Here is a 22726-nt window from a genome sequence, read left to right as displayed (position 1 = left end):
ATCTTGAATTTGGCTGAAATTTGAGATCCCATAGATTTAGGTTTTCTTTGGGCTCTAGCGGCGTCTACAGATTTGGGAGAGATCGATCCTCCTCTCGAATTGAGGATCAATTGTATCTTTGCTGTTTTCCTTGATTTTCTAGTGAAATACAAGCTTCTACTTGTGTTTTTTCTCTACGTTTTCCCTGTTTCCTGCTGTTTGGCTGCTGTGGACAGCAGTTTACTGCTGAAATTTTACTGATTTTGGTGAGAAACACTTGGAAATCCAAGTGTTTCCTATCAGAATCTTTGTGAAATTTCATGCAAGAAAATTGGGGCTAATTAAAATCATACATTCCCCCATTGAGACAAATGCTTATAAGCTGGATATTCAGAAAGTTATGCCATTAGTCTAGTTTTTAATGTATTTGATTTGACTTTATTTCATGATATGGCAACTAATTCCTTGAATTTTTCACTTTTTTTATCTCATTATGAATTCACATCTAAGTATGTAACATTTGCAAGATAATTTTACGTATCTTGTTCCTAAAGCAATTCTAAGTTATATTGCAATAAATGGTTTACGTTGTTTCGTTCCCATAAAATCTTAAATTTGGCTCTTATAACGGGTTGTGATATCCATTAAATCCTATGCCCACGTTGGGTTTTTGTAGAGGGTTGCTATATATATATATATATATATAGAGAGAGAGAGAGAGAGAGAGAGGAAATTGATGCATCAATTTTGCATTGATGCCAAATTGACAATGCAAAATTGATGCATGATATGTAGCTGAATTGTAAAATTAATATAAAATTTAAAGAAACAAATAAAAATAAGTTATCAGACAACAAATCTTCAAGATGTGAATGTTAAATCCCAAACTGTTGAATCTTCAAATAAGAAAACTTAGAACCCAAAACAAAGATTGCAGAAAATTTTGATTTTTTATAATACGATTTTTAAAAAGAATATAGTCATTCGTAGATTTATCCTAATAATTACATGTCCACACTACCCCTTACAAGGTAATCATCATGAAAATATAAACTAACATAAAAACTAATAATTCATATATATATATATATATATATATATGGATCAATCATCAATAGAACGAAACATGGCACTCCATAATTGTCCTTATATATCTGGATCAATCATCAATAGAACGAAACATGGCACTCCATAATTGTCCTTAAAATCACCTTTCTTCTTAGTAATTTCCTAGTGCGAAGTAAATATGGCTAAACAATACCAAATATAAGTAAAAGAAAACTTCCATGGAGAATCATTAACCATTTTACGATGTAATTAACCTAATGAGACAAAAGATTAAGGGGCGCCATATAATCATTTACCGTCAAGTTTTAAAGTATGGATTCATTTGACATGCTATTAAACAACCTCGGAGTTAAGGAAGAAGTTTGATTATTGACATACCACTTGTTTGAAAACCTGCTGCAGCTGAGAATAAGGATGATTTGATCTGGTGGTCACATAGTAGTTTGTGAATGTATATCCCATGCGTTTGTCAAACTTCTTTAAAATTTTACGAATGCCTGTAGCATTCGTATCAAGAAACTTAAGCAACTTTAAAAGATCTTGCCCAACTGCTCTATAAGCTTCTCGTAATTCACTTATTTGAGATAGCTCTGGTTGTTCTAAAATAGCTATGTGTTTCTCACCCAGTGCTTGAATTCTACTTGCAAGAATCCCTTGTTCTTCTAGAAGAAAAAGGACAATTTTTTCAATCTGTGCAAAAGAAAACAATAAATTTAAAATATGATCATGCATTTATACAAAGGAAATAAAACTAGAAGATACACTAACTACTAAAATGAGAACCAATATTTTAACAAAAAGGTGAACATACATTCAACTTTCAAGTTCAAAACAATGACTTTGGACATAAATCTTTTGATACAGTGCAGGTCTTTAAATAGGACGGCTCCACAAATGCCAAAATGGTCATATAGATCAATTACAAATAGTAAATTAGACCAAAACATAATTGAATAAAACTAATTTTGAAATATTTTTAGGCCAATTTCAATTTACGCTGAATTTCTCTTATATTTTTAATTTGAATTTTTTTTAGTAGTTTTTTTTTGGATAAAAATAGCTTTAAATATAAAAATTTGTTAGGATTCTATTAGCATTTAGATATTTGGTCTTCTCATCATCTCACGTTAACACTTTCTTAAAATAAGGACAACTTACATCCAATTGATTGATTAGTAAATGAATTTTTATTATTTGTAAGGCATATTAAGTGCTCTTATAATCTAAGTAATGCGCATGGATCACTATAAGATGTGGACAAGGAGGTTTATATTCTCTTCTCCACAAATTTTGATACCAAGAGAGATTATGTTTTTATCATAATTTAATTTGTTTCATTGTCATTCCATCAAGTATTTCTAAGACTCTAGATGAACCAAAATAAGCTAAGCACTAACTTGTTCAAGATTATAGATTTATTTTCTCATTAAAATTGAGTCAAGCTTGAAGATTTTCTGAATTGTAAAAGCTTGTTCAAGCTTATCTATTTATAAGGCATATGAAAATGGATATAATCAAAATCTAATTGAGTTTGACTAATTATTGTTGCAACTCGTGCTCCCGGATTTATGATTTTGATGATAACAAACATTATTGATTGTCTATTTCTTCTAGTATTTGTAGTGCATATTTGTTAGTGTATGTACTAACATTTAATATACATCATGCACCATTCAATGAAAATTTAGGGTATTTGAAAAAATAATTTTGAAATACAACTAATCGTACACCACAAACACCATATCATACTGGGCGATATGTTATAATCAGAAACATTGTTGTTCATTAAATTAAGAAAAATTTTGAATTTTAAATGTTATTCTATATGTACTGCACGAACCTAATCATATTGTACGATGTTTAAAATATTGTAAAATTTAATCCTGCGATTAATCAACCAAATCTGTTTAATTTTGATTTTTTTTATCGTACTATACAAACTATATCATAATGTACGATTGGAAGAGATGATATTTGGTTGTCCTAGGATTTGTCATAGACGAACTGCAATTCGGTTGAACTAATCGTATTGTATAATTGTTCATTTGTACTGCACTAAATGCTAATCGTACAGTACTAACAGGCAAAATTGAATTGATCATATTGTACTAACTGTACGTGTACAGTATGGAAAATGAAAATTTGAACAGATTGTACTACATTAACTGGTGACCGTACAGTAATAACAGGTCATTCTAGGTATCTTACTATACGATCTTCTGATTGTAATGTACGAACTGTGACGACTGAATTGAATTTTTAGGATTTTTTTAAGCCCTCTATTTAAGTTTTCTCATAAAACTTTGTAAGTCCTTTTGGTATTCATTGAGTTATTTTCTTCTGAAGAAAACTTAAAGAGAGAGCTTATAACTTGAGAGAGAAAGGGTGGAGTTTGTGAGAGAGGGAGAAGAACCTTGTGGGTATCAAGGGAATATGTGAGGGAGTTCCACACAGTTGCTCCGGCAAACTTGCACCTGACTTCCTCTATGTGTCAAGGTTTATCTTGAGGGAAGCTCTCAGAAGAAGACCTCTTTGGTGTCAAACGACCCGGCTACTCCACACAAAAAAATGTGAACGTGATTCGAGATTCTCTGCCTTTACCAGGAGGGTGAAAAAGGATTTTATGTTCTCTGCCTCACCAGGAGGGTGAAAAGAATACGGTCCTCTACCGCACCGGATTGGTGAAAGATATTTTATAAAGGCTCATCCGCCTAGCTGTGGGGTCAAAAGGAGAGTCACTAAAGGTTTAATGTAATACATGGAGAGGAGGATTCCGGGGAGTGGACGTAGGTCATTGTTTGACCGAACCACTATAAAATTCTAGTGTGCTCATTCTAATTTTTATTTTTTGTGTTTTACTGTTCTGCAATTTATTTTCCTGAAAAATGCATGTTGAAAAATTTGTGGCTAATGTTATATTAAGTTGATTAAATTATCATTACTATTATTGTAATTGTTATTAAGTTTATTAGCTTCTGCATCAGATGATCAAATTTTTTATTTTAAGCTAGTGAAAAATTTCAACAATATTTTTTTGTGCAAAAAAAAAATTTAAATAACCAATTCACCCCCTCTTGGTGTGCCTAGGAATAGTTTAACGAGGTCTTACAACCTCCTCTGAACTTTCAATTATATGTTTCATACTTAATGCGGACTGGAACATATGCGGTAGTAGAGAGATATAAAGTTTAGCATCCAAATTTTATAAAATGATCCAACACACAGACAGATATGAAAGAGAGGTGCGAAAGTCATAAGACACACCAAAATTTTTACATGGAAAATCCTAAAGAGGAGAAAAATATAGCAGTTGAAATGATTCTACTATTGCTTGTAGTCGATTATAAATGTTGCCCTTCCTCGGGGGAAAGGCCTAGACTTATTGTATCATATATTGCACATTACATAGTTGGGGTTGGAAGAATCCAATAATAAGGGAGTGATTCTCAAGGTAAAATTGGCATGTTCATTTGGTTGGCAGGATGACGGAGGTCGGAGGGACCATAGTTAGCGGGCGATGGCGGCCAGGGGGAACATAATCGACGGGCGAGTGGTCGGACAAGAAATAGTTGGTGTGCGACGGTGGTTAGAGAGATCGTAATTGACCGGCGATAGAGGTTGGCGCTACCATAGTCGGCGGACCACGGTAGTTAAAGGGACCATAGTTAGCGGTCAATAGTGGTCGAATGAACCGTAGTCGGTGGGCGACTGAGGTTAGAGGGACTAGGGTGTCAATATTTGACACGACCCAAACTTGACCCAAAAATTTTGGGTTAAGGTCAACCCGTCAGAAAACGGGTCGATTTTGGGTTCCAAATTTTGACCCGATTGAAAAATCGAGTCGAGTTTGGGTCAATCCGCTAACCCAAAATTGACATGTGTATGACCCAGTTCCAAATTTTGACCTGCTTCCGCACGGACCGCAATCCCACTAGCGTGCCCCACCTCAGCCCTCTGCCAATTCACCTGCACTACGCTGTCACGCGTAGGGTTTTCTTTTACTTTTATTATGTTGCTTCCGTAGGAGTCACAATTTTCGCGTTCTCCGCCTATTCTTTCGTCATTTTGGGTCGAAACTTATCCTTCGACGACGTTCCTTCATGTGGGTCGGAAGTCACGGCAGCTCGCTCGTCGTTCTTTAATTGGATCAGAAGTAACGACAATGACAAGAGGGAGTTCGTTGTTCTTCCATTCACGTGCTTCTTCGGCCAAATCTTGTAAGTTATAGGTGGTTTTGGGTCGGGTAGGGTTAACCCGACAACCCAACGAGTCCAGTCTGGGTTGCATTTTCTAACCAGTTTGCAAAAAAGGGTCGGCTTCGAGGCCGTGTCAAATAGTGGTGGGTCAATAACAGGTTCGACCTAAACCCGACTTATAACCCAATTTTGGCACCCCTAAGAGTGACCGTAGTCAATAAGAGAAGGAGGCTGGAGGGACTGTAGTTGGCGAACGAGGGTGATTGGAGGGATTGTAGTCGACGGGCGAAAGAGGTTGGAGGGACCATAGTAGGCGGGTGATAGTGGTCGGAGGGACCATAGTTGGCAAGCGACGAAGGTCTTAGGAACTGTAGTCGGCTGGTGACGGAGGTCGGATGAACCATAGTCGACAGGCGACGGTGGTCGGAGGAACCATAGTCGGCAGGCGACGGTGGTCGGAGGAACCATTGTTAGCAAGCTATGAAGGTTGGAAGGACCGTAGTCGGCGGACGAGGATGGTCAGAAGGATTGCGGTTGGCGGGCGATGAAGGTCGTAGGGTTGGAGGACAATGTTGGTCAGAGGGGTTGTATTCGGTGGGCGACAAAATTCATAGGGATTGTAGTCGGTGAGCGATAGTGGTCAGAGGGAGCATAGTCTGCGGGCAACAATGGTTGAAGGGACCATAGATGGTGAGCGAGGGTGGTCGAAAGAACCGTAGTCAGCGGGCGAAGGTGGTTCAGGGGATCATAGTCGGCAGGTGGCAGAGGTTGCAGTCTGGTGGCGATCCCACAGTTGTCGAGCATAACTCCGGTGGCACTCGACAGCTGGGTGGAAGTCCATCAACGATCGGTGGAGAGGAGGTAGTCCGGCCGCCGGGCGATGGTTCGGTGATGGTCAGGCCGAAGTCCAAAGGCGTTTCATAGCCTGGTGGTAGCCTGATAGCGGTCGAAGGGCGGGCAGTGGTCCGACGATGGTCAGGCGGAAGTTTGACGGCTGTCGGCGGCCTGGTGGAAGTCTGGCAGTAGTTGGCGGCCGGGTGGTGGTCCCAAGATGGTCTGGTAGAAGTCCGGCGACGATCGGCAGCCAAGTGGAAGTCCGGCAATGGTCAGCGGCTGGGTGGTTGTCTGACGAGGGTCGACGGAGGTTCGCCGACACTGGTGTTGGAGCTCTTGAAGTCTCATAGCTCAATAATCTCCTGCCAAAAGGTCCCTGCTCTAAGCCCCCTTTCATATAGAGAGTGAAGTTTATTTATAGATTTTCGTGAGTGGCACACCTTATAAATATATAGAAGATCTGGTGAAGGTTCGGAGTGCTCCATCGGATGTCCGTATTGATTCCCCCAATCATAGAGCATTTTTTTAAGTATTTAAGTGCATTAATGATGTTGGAATTCAGTGATCTTAGACTCTTTGAATTCATCTCGCCGAGCCACTCAATTTGACTATAAGCATTTGATTTGGATATTATTTGGTCATAAAATTTATGCTTTAAACCTTCCAAACATGTTTCGGGACCTTGATTTGGACCCATTTGGGTTTGAATTAGACTGATTTTGGTGTTGTGGGTTCGTCTCTTTGAGGCGTTCAGTTTGACTATAAGTTTGCATAAATTGGAGTTCGAATGGTCTCACATTTAATTTTGAAAGTTTTCAACTTGAATATAGCTCGAGATTCGTGCTCGATCAAAGAAATTTTTGATGACGTAGCAATACTAATAATTTATTCTTATAGCCTTGTCATAATTGGATTTGTAAAGTTAAAAATAAGTGACATAAAAAAATAAGTTGTTTAGTGAAGTTCATATGTTAAAAAGAAAAAGGTTTAATCTTTATATCTAACATTTGTTTGATATTTTCAAATATGCTTATACCTCTAATAATATACATAATTTTTAAATTGCAATAGACATATGAAGATGGATATAATTACATAGAATAAAATCAAATAAGTAATTAAGTCATCATTGAATAAGCATCTTTTTAAAGTTTTAAGTGAATTATTTATTAAATTGTAATAGATCATATTCACAAACATAAATTTAAAAGCGGGTCAGTGCTCAAGAGACAATTCATTTCTCCGATGCTCTTTTAAAAATTTATTTAAACTTGTTTAATTTTGTAATAAAGAAGCAAAAAGATGAATGAGAGTCGAATTCTTTATCAAGCACACCAATTTAGGTACAACCTTTAAATATTTTGCATGAAACCCAAATATCATGAAATGCCCTAATTTTATAGCCTTCACATGTTCCTAACTCCTACATGCAATTGCATGTCTATAGCTAAGTGTCATGGTAAGAGATAAAAAAATCGTCAGTTTTTTTTCATATAGGAAGAAGCATCAGAATTTAAAACTCAAGTTGCACATCAAAATGATCAACTATGGCTAATTTAGCGGAAAAAATTGGATGAGAGGGATAAATAGTCATCTTAAAGTGATGCAGGAGTAACAAAACGCAATGAGGTTCCAAAAAGTTGGAAAGAATAGGGTCAATATTTAGGGAAATTATTAGGTGTGGAAAATGTATATAATTCTACGTGCAAAAGATAGAAGTACTATGTGCGTATTGATTGTGTAGTCTTGAAGTACAAAATTAAGTATTGTTGTATAAATAACTATGTATGTAACTCTACATACATAAGACGAGAATACATAATTGTGTACTCACTATATAGCTAAATTATTAGGTGTGGTCTATGTACGCAATTTTACCTGCAGAAGGTGAGTACACAAAGTATTTACTTATTGTGTGATCCGCTTGATTGAAGTACACAATTAAGTATTGTTGCGTCCTGGAGTATTCGCGGCGGTAGAGAATTATAAAGTTTAACGTTTTAGAATTGTATGAAGATCCAGCACACAATCAGATAAGTGAGAGAGGGTGTAGCATTTATAAGAGACACCAGAGTTTTTATGTGAAAACCCTTAAAAAGGGAAAAAACCACGGGGCCTGGCCCAGTTTGAATGAATCCACTAGTATTTGCAGTCGATTACAAATGAATCCCTTCTTAGGGAGAAGACCTTGGCATGATGTTACAAATGTGCGTCATATAGAGCAAATTACATGGTGGGAGTTACAATAATAAACATAGACATATTTGTTTGGTTGGAAGGGCCATTATCGGCAAGAGACAGAGGTCAGAAGGACCGTAGTCAGCAGGAGACTGGGGTCAGAAAGACCGTTGTCTTGTGATGGAGGTCGGAGTGACCGTAGTAGGCGACAGAGGTCGGGAGGACCGTAGTCGGCAGGAGACTGGGGTCAGAAAGACCGTTGTCTTGTGATGGAGGTCGGAGTAATCGTAGTAGGCAACGGAGGTCGGGAGGGCCGTAGTCAGCAGGAGATCAGGGTCTGAAAGACTGTTGTTTGGTGATGGAGGTCGTAGTGACCGTAGTAGGCGACGGAGGTCGGGAGGACCGTAGTCGGCAGGAGACTGGGGTCACAAAGACCGTTTTCTTGTGATGGAGGTTGAAGTGACCGTAGTAGGAAATAGAGGTCGGGAGGACCGTAGTCGGCAGGAGACTGGGGTCAGAAAGACCATTGTATTGTGATGGAGGTCGGAGTGACCGTAATAGGCGACGGAGGTCTGGAGGACCGTAGTTGGTAGGAGACCAGGGTCTGAAAGATCATTGTTGGCAGGAGACCGGGGTCTGAAAGACCGTAGTAGGAGGGTGATACTTCGGTAGAAGTTTGATGTCAGATGGTGGTCTGGCGGAGTTCGGGCCTCAAGTGGTGGTCCGGCAGAAGTCCGGGCCTAAGGTGGTGATCCAGCAGAGCAACGACGTCAGACGATGGTCCGGCGGAGGTGAAGGCCTCAAGTGGTGGTCCGGCGGAGCAACGGTGGTCCGACGGAGCAACGGTGGTCCGGCGGAGCAACGGTGGTCCGACGGAGGTGAGGGCCTCACGTGATGGTCCGGCGGAGCAATGGCGTCAAGCGGTGGTCCGACAGAGGTGAGGGCCTCAAGTGGTGGTCCGGCGGAGCAACGGCGTCAGGCGGTGGTCCGGTAGAGGTGAGGGTCTCACGTGGTGGTCCGGCGGAGCAATGGCGTCAGGCGGTGGTCCGGCGGAGGTGAGGGCCTCAAGTGGTGGTCCGGCGAAAGTCCGGCGGTGGTCGAGAAGGCTAGAAAGCAAGAGCGATCTCCGATCTCTCTCTCTTTTCCTTAGACTTAGCCTTTTCTCTCAAGAGGAGAGGGAGTTCTATTTATAGATATCTGGAGTGGCATGACCCGTAAATAGGTGAGAGATCAAGGGTAAATGGGGAGTGGTCGGATGAACGGCCGATGTTGAATCCCTTGATCATACACCGTTCTTTAAACATTTGAAGACCTTAATGATGTCGGAATTTGGCAATCTTGGGCTTGTTGGATTCGTCTCGTTGAGCCGCTCGATTCAAGTATAAACTTGTCAAGTTTGGAAATCGTTTGGTAACTCAAATTGTGGTTTGAACCTTCCAACAGTGCTTCGGGTCCTTGATTTGGACACATTTGGGCTCGGATTGAGTCGAATTTGGTGTCGTTAGGTTCGTATTTCCGAGACGCTCAGTTCAATTGTAAGTTTGCTGAAATCGGAGTTCGAATAGTCTCCGAATTAATTTTTGAAGTTTCCAATTTGATTTTGCATTGAGATTCGTGCCCGTTCAAGATAATTTTTTGATGACGTATCAAGTATTTTTTGTGTATTTATAGAAATTATTAGGTTTGGACTATGTACATAACTTTACATGCAGAATGCAAGAGTACTCAGTTCTGTACTCACTATGTAGTCTACTTGATTGAAATACACAATTAAGTATTGTTGCATACCCAAATCAGGTGAACTACACAATTGTCTATTTCAATCAGGTGAACACAACGTGTTTATAATTGCGTCCTCTCGCCTTCCACACATAGAGCTATATACATAGTCTGCACCTAATAATTTCTCCAGTGTGTGAAACAAGTTGAGAAATAAATAGCCAATCTTTTCCAACCAATGATCCAAAAAGAGCTGTCATTTGAAAATGCTAAAAATATTAGAAAGAGTTGCAATTATGACCATGGCTGCCACCTCAGCTACCACACCGATGAGAACTACAAACACCCCTTATTTTGGTGGAAAGGGTAGCATGATAAGATCAAAAGGTGGAGCAGGTAACTCAATGAATCAGATAACTTCAGAGAGAGCAATTGATGGGGACATCAGATCATCATGGAAAGTTTACCAGAGACGTGGCCGCCGATCTATGGCCACGATCGAGTCTTTATATTTTTGAGTCATCGATGTATTTTATTTTCTTGCATTTTGTTATTTTCTTATGTGTGTTTTATTATTTCCGATTGTACCCCTCTTATGGGAGTTGTCATGTGTAAGCCCAAAGGGCATTTGTGCCATTTTGTTTGAGTTATTTGTATGAGGCTATTTAAAGCCCCCCTTTGTTCTATTTGAGGTTAATGAAAGAATGATTATTTGAGAATTTTGTCTTCTTGTTTGGAGTTCTTGAGAGAGCTTGAGGGTTCTAATGGAGAGAGCTTCCTAGGAGAGGAAGGAGATTCGCGCAATACCCATCAACCTAGATAAGTCGGGTTCGTGGTTTCTTTCGTTATCGTGTTTTCTTCTCGTCCTTCGTATCTATCTCCTCCTTCCCACCCTCACTTAGCCGCCGGATTCTAGTCCACGCAAAATCCCCTCCCCTTCTCCTTCACCCCACGGCCAAAACCCCATCCCGAACCCCATTGCCGCCGGCTACCACCACCTAGCCGCCGTTCCTCTCCACCCCCCCTCCCCTATGGAGTTCCATTGCCTAATTTGGATGAACCTATTTTGAGACAGATTTTAAAATTCAAACTCCTTTAGTTTGATTTTGAAATATTTCCAAATCTACCCAAAATCTATTTTTGGAAAGTTACCAACATTAAGCCTATTTGAATTTTAATTCAAATTGGATTTAATTAGTTCTTTCCTTAATTTTAAATCCAAATTAGGAAGCTCTTAAACTTTATTCACTAAGGTCCACTGAACCATCATTGCCACCGGCCCCTATAGAGAAGGCTTAGGATTTATTTCCTAATTCCTGTTTAGCTTCAATTGGAAATTTTTTTTTTTCAAATTTCAGCTACATCTCTTAGCCGTCTCTGAATAATTTACTGCTTAATTAATTCCCAAAGAAAGCCCATTCAATTGGGAATTAATTTGAATACCTCTCCCATTATTGCCGGCCTCCAGGAATTCTTGCCATATTGCTTGTTGTTCTCTTGGAAAAAAATCAATATCCTCCACCTCTATTGGCTGAGTTTCTCCTCAGCCCCCACGTCTATAATCTTTCCAAATTTCCCTTATACTAATTTGGAATTGAACCCATCTTTCACTTTCTCCTGCTGGCCGAAACCTTCCCTGACCCGTGTGCTAACTTCCCTCCACAGATCTCTCTCCAAACTCCATTGGACATTGAGTATTCTGCCTTCTAAGGTCTCAGCCAGAGAATTCCAGCAGCTATCGTTGTTCTTCCAGCAACTTGAAGCTTCCAAGCTGCTGCTTTACCAAATCAAACTGCTGTCCAGCAGTTTCCGCTGGACTATTTTCACTACAGCACCATTGAAAAAGTATCTCCTTGTCATACAAGTCAAAACAGCGGTTTCTCGTATGGATGGCGGATCCGGAGACTGAGTACGGCATCGAGTGGAGGATCCCCGCGTCTCCTTAAACCAAGGTTTTCCTTTTTACTTGCACTCAAATTCTTCTAAATCTAAGTTCTCAATTGGTTAGATTGTAATCGCGAAAGTCTCCTCCACGAGTTCTTGCTAAGCTTAGTAATTCGTAGGTTATTGAGTGTACTTTCTTTGCATCCTAAATCTCATTGTTAGACTAGGGATTAAATTGAAGACTACTATTTTGCATTGTTTCAATTGTCTTATTTATCTTGAAGATTTCAAAGCTTGGAGCATGTGATTAACCTACGCAAAGCATCTCTTTATTTGTTTTAGTCGACGTTGAGAATTGCTAATAATTTTAATCCAAAATTATTCTAATCAAAAAGTTGTGCAATGCCTAAAATGAAGCCATAAGCATGTCAACTAAGTAGTCCTGCATCAGCAATGGAGATATATGAGACAATAGGACCTAAAATTAATTGAGCTTGAATATATAGTAGGGATGGAAGGAACTTGATAATGAGAAAGTCTTCATTCTATTTTTTTCAAGTAGTTTGATTAGCAAGATGGTTAAAATTGAAGAAGTCTATCCCATTTTTCTATGAACTTGTTTTAGTACTCCTAAACAGATTTGTCATCCCATAGCAAAGAGAATACTTCAAAATAAATAGTGTATATCCAAGAGATCTTGTCATCATAAAAGTAAGTAGAGCTGAGAAGTCCCACATCCCTTGATCAGCTCCCTGGAATATATCAATGGATGCAATAGTAGGTTCAAGGTTGTTAAGCAACCACATAAGAACTACATGATTAAAAGCTAGACATCTACTATATTTGGCAATATCTATCAGTTCAGAAGGGTGGGAGTCAAAATGATTGAGTTTGTCAAGAGATGAAGGCTGCACATGGCTGGCATCAAAGAGGAGTAGGCATGGACAGGGATGTTTTGGAAAGATTGCATCATGACCAAGAAGAGGGGGAGATGGAGGCTATGGCTAGTATCAGCCTAACTCTTATATCATGTTAATGGAGAATAATATTATTTTGTGTATCATAAAATAGACAACTCTTATATTTATAATAGGGAATACATCAAATTAATGAATTCCACTCACCAAATATGTATTATTTAAAAAAAAAGCATTTTCCTAAGCCAAAATATTAAATTAATAAAATGTGGTAAATTCAAACGCATAAACAAGGCAAATAAATGGGACAATAATTACTACATTAATACGTGCTTCTCATAATGGATGTGTTTACTACCATGAAAGCTTGATTGAATATTAAAACTAGTGGCAACAAACTTGTATCCCTACCTGATCATCAAGCACTCTTGAGAACTCTTTCAGGACTTGCCTTTTATCGTTTCCACCTTGCTGAGATTGTTGAACGTATTGTTTGACTCTTTTCTTCATTAGCTTGTAATTAATATAGTATCTAGAAGAATGAAAAAACAATGAATCCATAATAGTAGCAAGTACTTTATAGTAAGGAAAAAAATTGAAGCAATAAAAATGAGTTTAAGACCCAAATTGCATGGAAATTAGGCTTTTGATGGAACAAAGAATAAAAATATACAAAATATCGCAGTAATTGATAGTGCATCATTTCATAAAAGTAAAACATATCATATCCAGATGAAAAAAAAATTAATTGGATAGAAGTATAAGAATCACAATGGTATATGTCAAGGTGCCGCCAAAATCATTGACATATGAGAGACAAGGTTTAGAACATATCTGCAATGTAAGAGATGTGATCAAGGGGCATCTATTTTTCTTTCTTTTTTCTTTTTTAACTAATGTATCAGAATTGACACCTCACTTCTATAAATTAGAGTTGCACCTCACGAAGAAATCAGCAGGAAGGAATGATAAATAAGGATTTATAAAGCTAACTATAATGCTGACTTGCTGTTTGGAACAATTGAGTAACCAGCTTGAGTTGGATAGGAAAAAAACTACATGGTTTAATAATTATATCTCTAGTTCATGGTATAATATAGCTACTAAACTGTTTCAAATGTAAAATAAAAAGGCGTAGCTAATGCACAAAGCTCCCGCCAATGCGGACTTCGAGGAGAAGATGATACACGAAAGGATTCAAATCTCTCATGTTGAAATTGGCGACACAGCTATGAAATCAATGTTATGGAAATCCTTCCATATCCAATTCAGCCTTATTTTGGAAAACTTTTATTGGTTTTGATTAGGAGAGCATTGATTAGGAGATCTAATTGATTAGATTTACATAACTAATTAGGGGTGTCAATATTTGACCTGACCTAAAACACGACCCGAATCCAACCAAAAAAATTTTGGGTTTGAGTCAACCCGTTCACGAGATGGGTCGACTTTGGATTTCATTTTCCGACCCATTAATAAAATCGGGCCAAATTTAAGTTCACCCAAAAACTCGAAATCAACCCGAGTTGACTCGGAAACCTCGTCTGTAGCGCGAATCCGCGCTCATGTCTCGACTAGGCACTAAAACCTGCACTACACAGAAATTGCGCTCACGCCCTCCTGCATCGCTCTGCAGTCCGCACTGCAGAGAGCCTATCACGCTCGCATCTAGACTCCGCACCCGGACCCACGTCTGCACCCCTCTAGGCTGTGCTCGCCCTCACCTTGCGCAGGCCCGCTCCTATGCCACGACCAGCACCCACTCATGCTTGAACTCTTCGCGCTGGCTATATTCCAGATTTTCGGGTAGGGGGTTGCCCTGTAACTCAGCGGGTAAAGTCCATGTCTGAATTTCTGACCCATTTATAAAATCGGATCGAGTTCAGGTTAACCCATTTGAACCCAGATCAATTCCGGGTTCTACCTGAACCTGCCCCAAAAACCTATTTTGACACATATATAATAATGCATTGATTTGTTTTCCTTATTTGATTTGTTTCAAACCTATAAATAAAGGCTTTAGGGTTGTTGTATGAGTGAGAAAGAGTGCAATTGTAACTCTATTTCTCCAAAATAATGAATCCCCTCCCTGTAGACGTAGACAATTCTTCTCTAAACCACGTAAACCACATCATGTTCAATGTGTTTGGTTGTTTGTTTTGTATTATTTTTTGCAACAATTGATATTAGAGCCGGATTTTGTTGCGATTTTCGATGTAATTTGGAGATCTCCAATTCTTCCTATTCCAGTTCATTCTTCTCCCGTCAAGCGAGCTTTCAACATGTGTGGTTGGACCAATTCGAGCTGAGACAAGCAGTTGCGTGGTTGCGCACGGAGGCCCATGAAGTCGGGGCCGCATGTGGGTTGTGTGAGCAAGATGCATAATGTGAGTTGCGGGTAACACTAGGTGCACGGACAACAGGATCGCGTACGCAAACGGAGGCAGACACGGGCTACGTGTGAAATACAGGAGGTCCCGGGCGGAAGCATAGGAGGTCCCGTGCAACTCAAACTTGTAGACGAAAGGCACATGCGATGCAGGCATGAAGGCCATGCAGAAGCATCTGGGTCGCAGGCACGAAGGTTGCGCGGGAGCATTTGGACCACGTATGTGTAGATCATGGAAGGAGGGCCGCGGTTGGGTTAGTAATCACGTAATATCATGTGGAGGTGCGGATTTTGGGCCTCAAACAAGCGTGAGCGGAGTGCTGGGCATGTGCTTAGTGTGTTAGAATTCATACGGGAGACTGAGGAAACAAAGATTACTTGCCCATGCATGATTCCAACATGCAAAGGAAATCGTGGGTGATTCCATCATGTAGAGGAGACCATGCATGATTCAAGCGTGCGTTCGATCAAAAGAAGACGAATAATGTCCCTTGCGCGTGCCTGGGAGAGTGGAACAAAGACGGGTTGCTCTTGTGTACGATTGGAAGAAATATAGGACTAAAAGGATATTTTATAGTTTCTCATGCTTCTGGAGCAGTGACGAAACAGAGGGTGGATCAAGCAAGATAGAGAGCGGTTTATAGCTGTCGTTATGCGCGCTTCATCCGATCAAACGGTCTACAGCCGTTGTTTTGAGCATGTTTTTCATAGGCGGATCGAGCAAAACAGTCAAAGACCTGTGTGTGGTTTTCTGCATGCTCGGCCAAAGGTGTCACCAGGACCGTTTCAGCTGGTTATAAGGCCAAGATTAGTGCCTGCTTTATTCTGACGAATCTGGGCTATGAAATTCGGTCGAGCCATAGATACATCTATCTCGATGGTGAAAAAGGCTTCGATCCATCAGGTGCTTACAAATCCTTTCAAGATCTATGTGATGACACAACAAAAGAAACTTTTGCATGTAGAGATGTTAGTGAAATCCAAATGAAATAAATCATCAAATGCTTACCAAATCATATGTTTGGAGGACAAATCATATGTGATTTAGACAGAGAGCGGTTTGCATGTGAAAATCCAAAATCCCAAAATCAACTGAAATCAATATATTTAAAAATGAAATAAATCATCAAATGCTTACAAAGAGCCAATGTCTTCAAGCACAAAGAGCCAATGTTTGGTCGAGAATATCATTAAAATTCATTCTCAAATAATTTTTTGCCTGTAAGGACATGGCACGTGCTCTCTAACCAGTGGTTTCATCGCCAAATGACCCAACATGTAAACAGTTATAACCGGGACTCTCTGAAACGGGTGTTTTTGCTGTCAAATGGTACCACTAAATTACGGTCATGGTCAGAACCTTCATGTTCCCCAATGGCTTCAAATCTTTGAGATATAAATCAATATGATATGATCGATAGGGTACAAAGCCCTATGTTTGCTATGGTGACTTTAAATTTGTCCTCTTAGACAAATATTTACTTCGAGTCTACAAGGTACTCTTGGACGAAGTAACCCATGCCTATTGATAAGGATCCTTCTGTCAGGTTAGGTCGACTATCTCCTTTGACTAAGTAGACTAGGAACCATGATAACTCGGGATGATGGAACCATGGGATTTTGATCTGGTCATCACTCTCCCCACCATCCGCTTTAAGTGCAAGGTGGTAAAATTTTCAATTTTAGATATTAAATTTTTAAATTCCTAAATACTGTTGCTACTATACGTCGGATACTAAGTATATGTTTGATGACTAGCCTTAATCGAAAGCTCTCTCTTACCATCGGGGGGGGGTAATTAACTATAGGGGCTTGCGCTTATATGAAACTTGAACTCAGATCATAAAGTTTTCGCAAAATAAGGGCAAAATCTCTGGGTAGTGACTTATATACAAGCACAATCTGCCTTCTGAAATTTTGTCTCAAAACTTACTCATAAAAACTCTCTTTGACGACCCGAAAGAAGAAAGAAACGGGTCTGTGGAGAAGCCAGGGCGTGAATTTTCAAAGCCCACAATAACATTGAACATTGAAATGTTAAAATTGGTGGAACTGAAACTTCCATTTTGGAAGCCAAATTGAATCTGCAGTTGAGTTTGCTCCTATGTTGCACTGATACACCTATTTATGAAGGCGTGATGTATCTGATACACCGATACACGGATACGCCTCTGATACAGCACCGATACGTGTCGAATACTCCTTTTGCCATATCCAATTAAAATATTATTTAATTTCAAAAGGACACTCGTATCGGATATGCATGTCCATTGAAAAAAAAAATTAGAAAACAATGCTATTTACTTCCGCGACTGCGTGCGAGGTTCTCTCATTTCCGAGATGGATTTGAGTCTCTTGATGACATGAGAATATTATAAATTGCTAATCATTCACTTGATGAGTCTGAATTAGAAGCTGTAATATTTATTGAAGATGATATAGAAGTTAAAAGACAAACCACTGAAGAAGCTAATCATATCATTCCTTCTATTGAATAGTTGAAATTTCATGTGCTAAACAATTTATGTTTATGCTTTTGTTGTTGTACTAGATATTTAATGCTTACTTTTATTTTGATATTATGAGTTACAATGCTACAAATGATGTTGCTTTCATTTTTTTTGTAATTTCAAATATTATGCTTTGATTGCTTTCTTAATTTTATGTTTTATAGTCATATCCGCGTCGTACTCGTATCCTGCATTTTTAAGAATTGGCGTGTCCCGTATCCGTGTCTCCGTATCCATATCGGTGCAACTTTGCTCTTATAGATTATATCATCACTTGGCCATTTCACAAGCATAAACAGGTAGCCATGTTTGATATTCAAAGGACATAGAAGAAAACCTATTTATATTACAACCATCAGTTCTTTTTTTTTTTTTGGCCCAATTTTAAATTTTTCCTAACTTTGTAAAATTTAAAAAGGAAAGGCAGGGAAAAAGAGAAAAAAAATTACTAAGAAAAACAATGCAGTTTATTCTACCAAAAGACAATGTAATAAACTTAAACCACATTGCGTACCTCAAAGGCCAAACATTTCAAGTGTTTAATGGAATGCACAACGTTCAACTTCCCGCATAAAAGAAATGCACAAAGAAACAAGTACAAAAGCTAAGCGAACTTTCAAATTAAATAATGAAGGAACATACCTTTCCCATTCTGGCATTTGGTCAGCCATTAGCCTTTTCCCAAAGTTTACCATCTTCGATTTTTGGAGTTGTGAAACTGAGACCAACAAAACATTCAATGGAATATGAGAAAAATAAGCAAGCTTTGGAAATTTAAATTATTTACAAAGCAATTAGCAATCGATTTTTGTGCAAAAAAAGTACTATATTTCCAATTCAAAAGAAAAGAGTGGTTTGATTGCATCATTTAGAAGAACCAGACACAAATTTCTTTTTGTGAACAAGTAGCCCAAAAATGTACGTTTAGCAAAGTATTGGATAGAGGTGAAACTTAATTCAATCACACAATAGAAAACAAAAAAGAAAATTAACACACAAAACACAACAAGAATTTTATGCAACTTCACTCAATTGTAGCTAGACCCTATAATTGTAACTACAAATTTCACTATGGTTTGATTGGGGAGTTTTACAGCCTTAGTTCCAAAAATCCAACATAAAGATAATGTCCCTCTTTTTAAAAATAAATAAATAAAACAACAAATCATATAATAAAATTATCCGTTTAATGAAATAACTCCCAAATATTAAATAATTTTTAGCATGTTTCCTTCTTGGGGCAAAAAATTAAGCTCCACAACGTACAACACAGAGACTGAAAAATGTGATGCAGTTCAAAGGCATTATCAAAATGAGCCTTCTGTACATATGACGTACTTTCCTAGGAAATAAAAGCTCAAAATTATACATTTCTCAAGCATACCACTAGGCTGAGGCCATCATAGCAGAAGAACTAGGGAGTATTGCAGAATGCAGCACATGCACCAAAGCTCAAGTTAGTGTTAAAAAAGCTGAACTTATTGGAGCAAATAGGAAGTTAAGAGCCTCGGGCCCAAAAAAAAAAATAAAGGAAAACAAGTTCAAAAGATACAAACAACTAAAAATAATAGCAATGAAAAAATCACTTAGAAGAAAGCTGCCAAACTTAACTAGTTTCCTTCGTGTAAGTTATCCAAAAACAAAATAGCACATAAATACTTTATTCAAGCAAGAAATCAGCAAGCGATTCAACATGAATTAATAAGGCTCTGTGCAGCCAAAACGACTTAGAGCGCTGTGAAGGCCTTTGCAGGATAAATTTCCAAAGATACAAACAACCTGAACTCTAAAAAATTAATTAATTAGTTAAAACCGTATATAAGTCGAGCTAAGCAGCTAAGATAAACTTAAAATCATAACTGTAGCTGTCCTCCAAACAGGGCATTTATTGTCTGTCACGGTAACTGAGAAGAGCGCAAAATCTAGTTCGGCAATCAAATTAATGTAAATTGATTGATAAATAGGCGCCAAATTCTTAAAACAAAAATGCTTTGGCTCCACATATAGGAAATTAATCCTGCTAAATTCAACACAGCAATTCAAATAGAAGAAAAGAAAAGAAACAAAGGTTCTCTACTCACCACACACTGCGGTTCTACACACCAACAGTTCTTGTTATGCTGCTCATTGCGTTGAAAAGTCTCAAAGAAATTGAAATTGCTTAGCAAACGAAATATTCAAGTGGATCACATATGATAGATTTCGGATCACTCAAAATGCTATTCATCTCAAATCAAATAGAACGACAGAACAGATAGAACCAGCTCCACAATCAATAAATAAAACTCAATTAACATATAATGGCATATGAGCTAAAAGATCAAATCCATCACCTAAGAAAAATCAGAGAGTACCTACTCCTCGTTCCTTGGGATCCTTAGATGACCATCAACAAAAAGAAACTGATTCCGAACAATCTGACCAAAGCATAAAATGACAAAACCCTAGCTCATTCAAGAATCTGGTGGCCTGATCACAAGCAACGTAAACGAAGGTGATGAAGGAGAGAAAGAGCGCGTTAGAGAGAAAGAAGGCGGTTTTGGACCAAATCCTTGCTCCAAAACGCAGCTGCGATCCAATTTTAAAGGGTTCGATTGATAATCTCCGAAGCCTTCTCCTAGAAAAATGTGCAGCACTGTGAGCGAGCCCAAGAGCAGGAATGCCGGCACTTCTGCCATTACCTTCGCCCACGTATATCAAGCTACACAGCGTGGAAGGAAAAAAAACGTGTTGTAATGTCGGCCGTTTCGTTCCGGGTTTGGATTCCTTTTAAAAAGGTCAAGGAATGATTGCACGGATTTGTTTAAAAAAATAATGACGAGATATCTTAACATAGTTTAAAAATTATATATAATAATTGTTTTGATGTAAATTTAAGAATTTTAAAACTAATAAAACACACCTAAAAGCCTTTTGGGTCAGGATATTTTCATAAATTTTTTAGAGGAAATAAAAAAATAAGTCAAAATATCATAATATAGAGTAGGGGTGCAAACGAGTCGAGTTCGAGTTCGAGCCAGGGGGTGTTCGAGTCGAGCTCGAATGCCAAGTACCGAGCTCGAGCTTGAGCTCGACTCGTCTCACTAAATGAGTCGAGTAAAGCGGCTTGTCGATCGCGAATTCCTTTCCTGCTCTGGCAAATCTCACTCCCGCTCGCTGTCTCGCTCCCGCAATCGCGCTCCCGCTCCCATAGTCGCAAATCAATTATCATAATGCACATAAAAAGATTCATGCAAATTTTAATAATATTAAAAAAAAGAATATTTTATGTGGCATAGCCTATATTAAAATTTTAACAGTTTATGCATATTTAATTACTTAACTTTAAAAAAAAAATCTTTTTTTTACATATATTAAAATTTATCTTAATTTTTACATCTCACAAGAAAATAAATCTAAAATTAAAATAATAATTATATTTGCTCAGTAATATAATTATATCTCACTGACGATTAAGACTGGTTGCCCATTAAATGAGTCATTAGGACTATATTAAAAGTTTGACTATTATTTATTTTCCTAGCTAAAATTCTCTCGTGTAATATTCTATATTAATATTGAATTTAAATTTATTTGTGGATGACACATGACCTTATTGGTAGGACGACTAAGTAAAAAAGCAAGTAGGAACCTGAGCGAGAATGGAGGGTAAGAAAAAGAATTAGAAAATGAGCTTTTAAGCAGAAAAAGTTCCTACTATTTAAATGGAAAAAATCCTCCTCATCTATTCCTTATGACACGAATTTATAGCGTCATGAGATTTACAAGAAAGATAGCATAAATAAAAAAATTAAAAAAAAGGTATAATGCTAAATAGTCCACATATAAGATGCTATACCACTTCTATGCATGTGTCCCCTAATTGAGTGAGAGATAGTTGGGGCTGAGGATCTCTTTCTAGGTGAGTGAGGTGGTGTTAATTGTGCATTGGGGGAATTCAAAAGAGAGTGAGCTCCATAGTGTAGTGTCGAGCGAGTCTACGAGCTGGTGCAAAGCAAGTCGAACTCGATCACATGATATCGACTGGAAGTCATTAGATATTTATGATGAATCTTAAGTCATCGTGAGGGATAGGGTGAGTTGGGAACCCTAGGTAAGCGCTTTCTTATAATTGAGCTTGGATGTAGGGGTGATCAATCTTAGAGAGAACGAGTAGCTAATAATGCGATAAGGTCATCTAGCGGATGTCAAGCTGTTAACTTGATTCAGAGCCAATGAATTGTCCAGGGCGGGGCAAGTTTTCTACAGGCCTAGACGAGTGACACCAATTGATCTTGTCTGACAAGTGACAAGCTCTTCTATGACGAGTGTCGCCCCCTTTAGACCACTAAGACTGAGTTCCTTATGCAGGCCCCACAAGTTTATCTGTCATGATACATACTAAATAACTATACAATATATATCGCATTAATACGAGATGGCGGTCAAAATAACAAAACAATTTGGTTTTGTCGCTGAAATGACACGATAGGAGTCGTATGTGGGCAGTAGCTGAGAAAGTGATCTTTTTGAAGGATAGAAGTGAGGGGTCAGCGGAGTTGGGGCCCGGCACATGCAGCCAAGTACTGGGCGGTGTGGCTATGTCTCCTTGTCTTCAGCTTTGATCCGTAATATTGGGATATGCGTAGGAGGTTTGTTTATATACATTTATACGGACAAATTTTTAAATTAGTTAAAATAAAATGGAAAAAAAAAATTATCAGCGATGTTAATCTTTAGCATAGAAAATGACTGCCCTTGGTGATCTGACACCCAGCCTATCTGGGGTTTTGATCTGGCATTATATATAATGTTTAATTAAATTATGTATTTATAAATAAAAAATTTGTCAAATAAATTTAAATTTAACTATTTATTTTTTCTCTTTTTAAGTTTTTTTAAATGATATTATAAATAAGTAAAATTATAAACGTAAATATATAGTTTTATTATACAAAACGAAAAAAACAATTATATTTTTTTAATTTAACTAGTTGTTTTTAAATTTTTTTAATTCAAAAGAAAAACATATTGAAATTATTTTAACAGTTTCTACAGTTTTTTTAAGTCCTA

At 38.2% G+C, this 22726-nt stretch overlaps 1 protein-coding gene across 2 annotated transcripts in view; it reads right to left on the bottom strand.

Moving 5' to 3' along the window:
- Positions 1–20387, bottom strand: part of LOC110105703 (SPX domain-containing membrane protein OsI_17046) — a 35632-nt gene extending 15245 nt beyond the window's left edge. Inside the window, exons 1-4 of one of the 2 annotated variants that reach the window (XM_020835302.2) lie at positions 20029–20387; positions 18317–18392; positions 13187–13307; positions 1426–1737 (exon numbers count right to left, since the gene is read on the bottom strand). In XM_020835302.2, coding sequence (XP_020690961.1) covers positions 1426–1737; positions 13187–13307; positions 18317–18369 — 486 coding nt within the window. In that variant the 5' untranslated portion in view covers positions 18370–18392; positions 20029–20387. Of the gene's footprint in view, positions 1–1425; positions 1738–13186; positions 13308–18316; positions 18393–20007 lie in introns of both variants that reach the window. The other variant, XM_020835301.2, reaches the window with a different exon arrangement.
- Positions 20388–22726: the final 2339 nt, after the last annotated feature.

The sequence above is a fragment of the Dendrobium catenatum genome, unplaced genomic scaffold, assembly GCF_001605985.2.
Source record: "Dendrobium catenatum unplaced genomic scaffold, ASM160598v2 fragScaff_scaffold_1056, whole genome shotgun sequence".
NCBI lineage: Eukaryota > Viridiplantae > Streptophyta > Magnoliopsida > Asparagales > Orchidaceae > Dendrobium > Dendrobium catenatum.
This window is presented reverse-complemented; position numbering and strand designations above follow the sequence as displayed.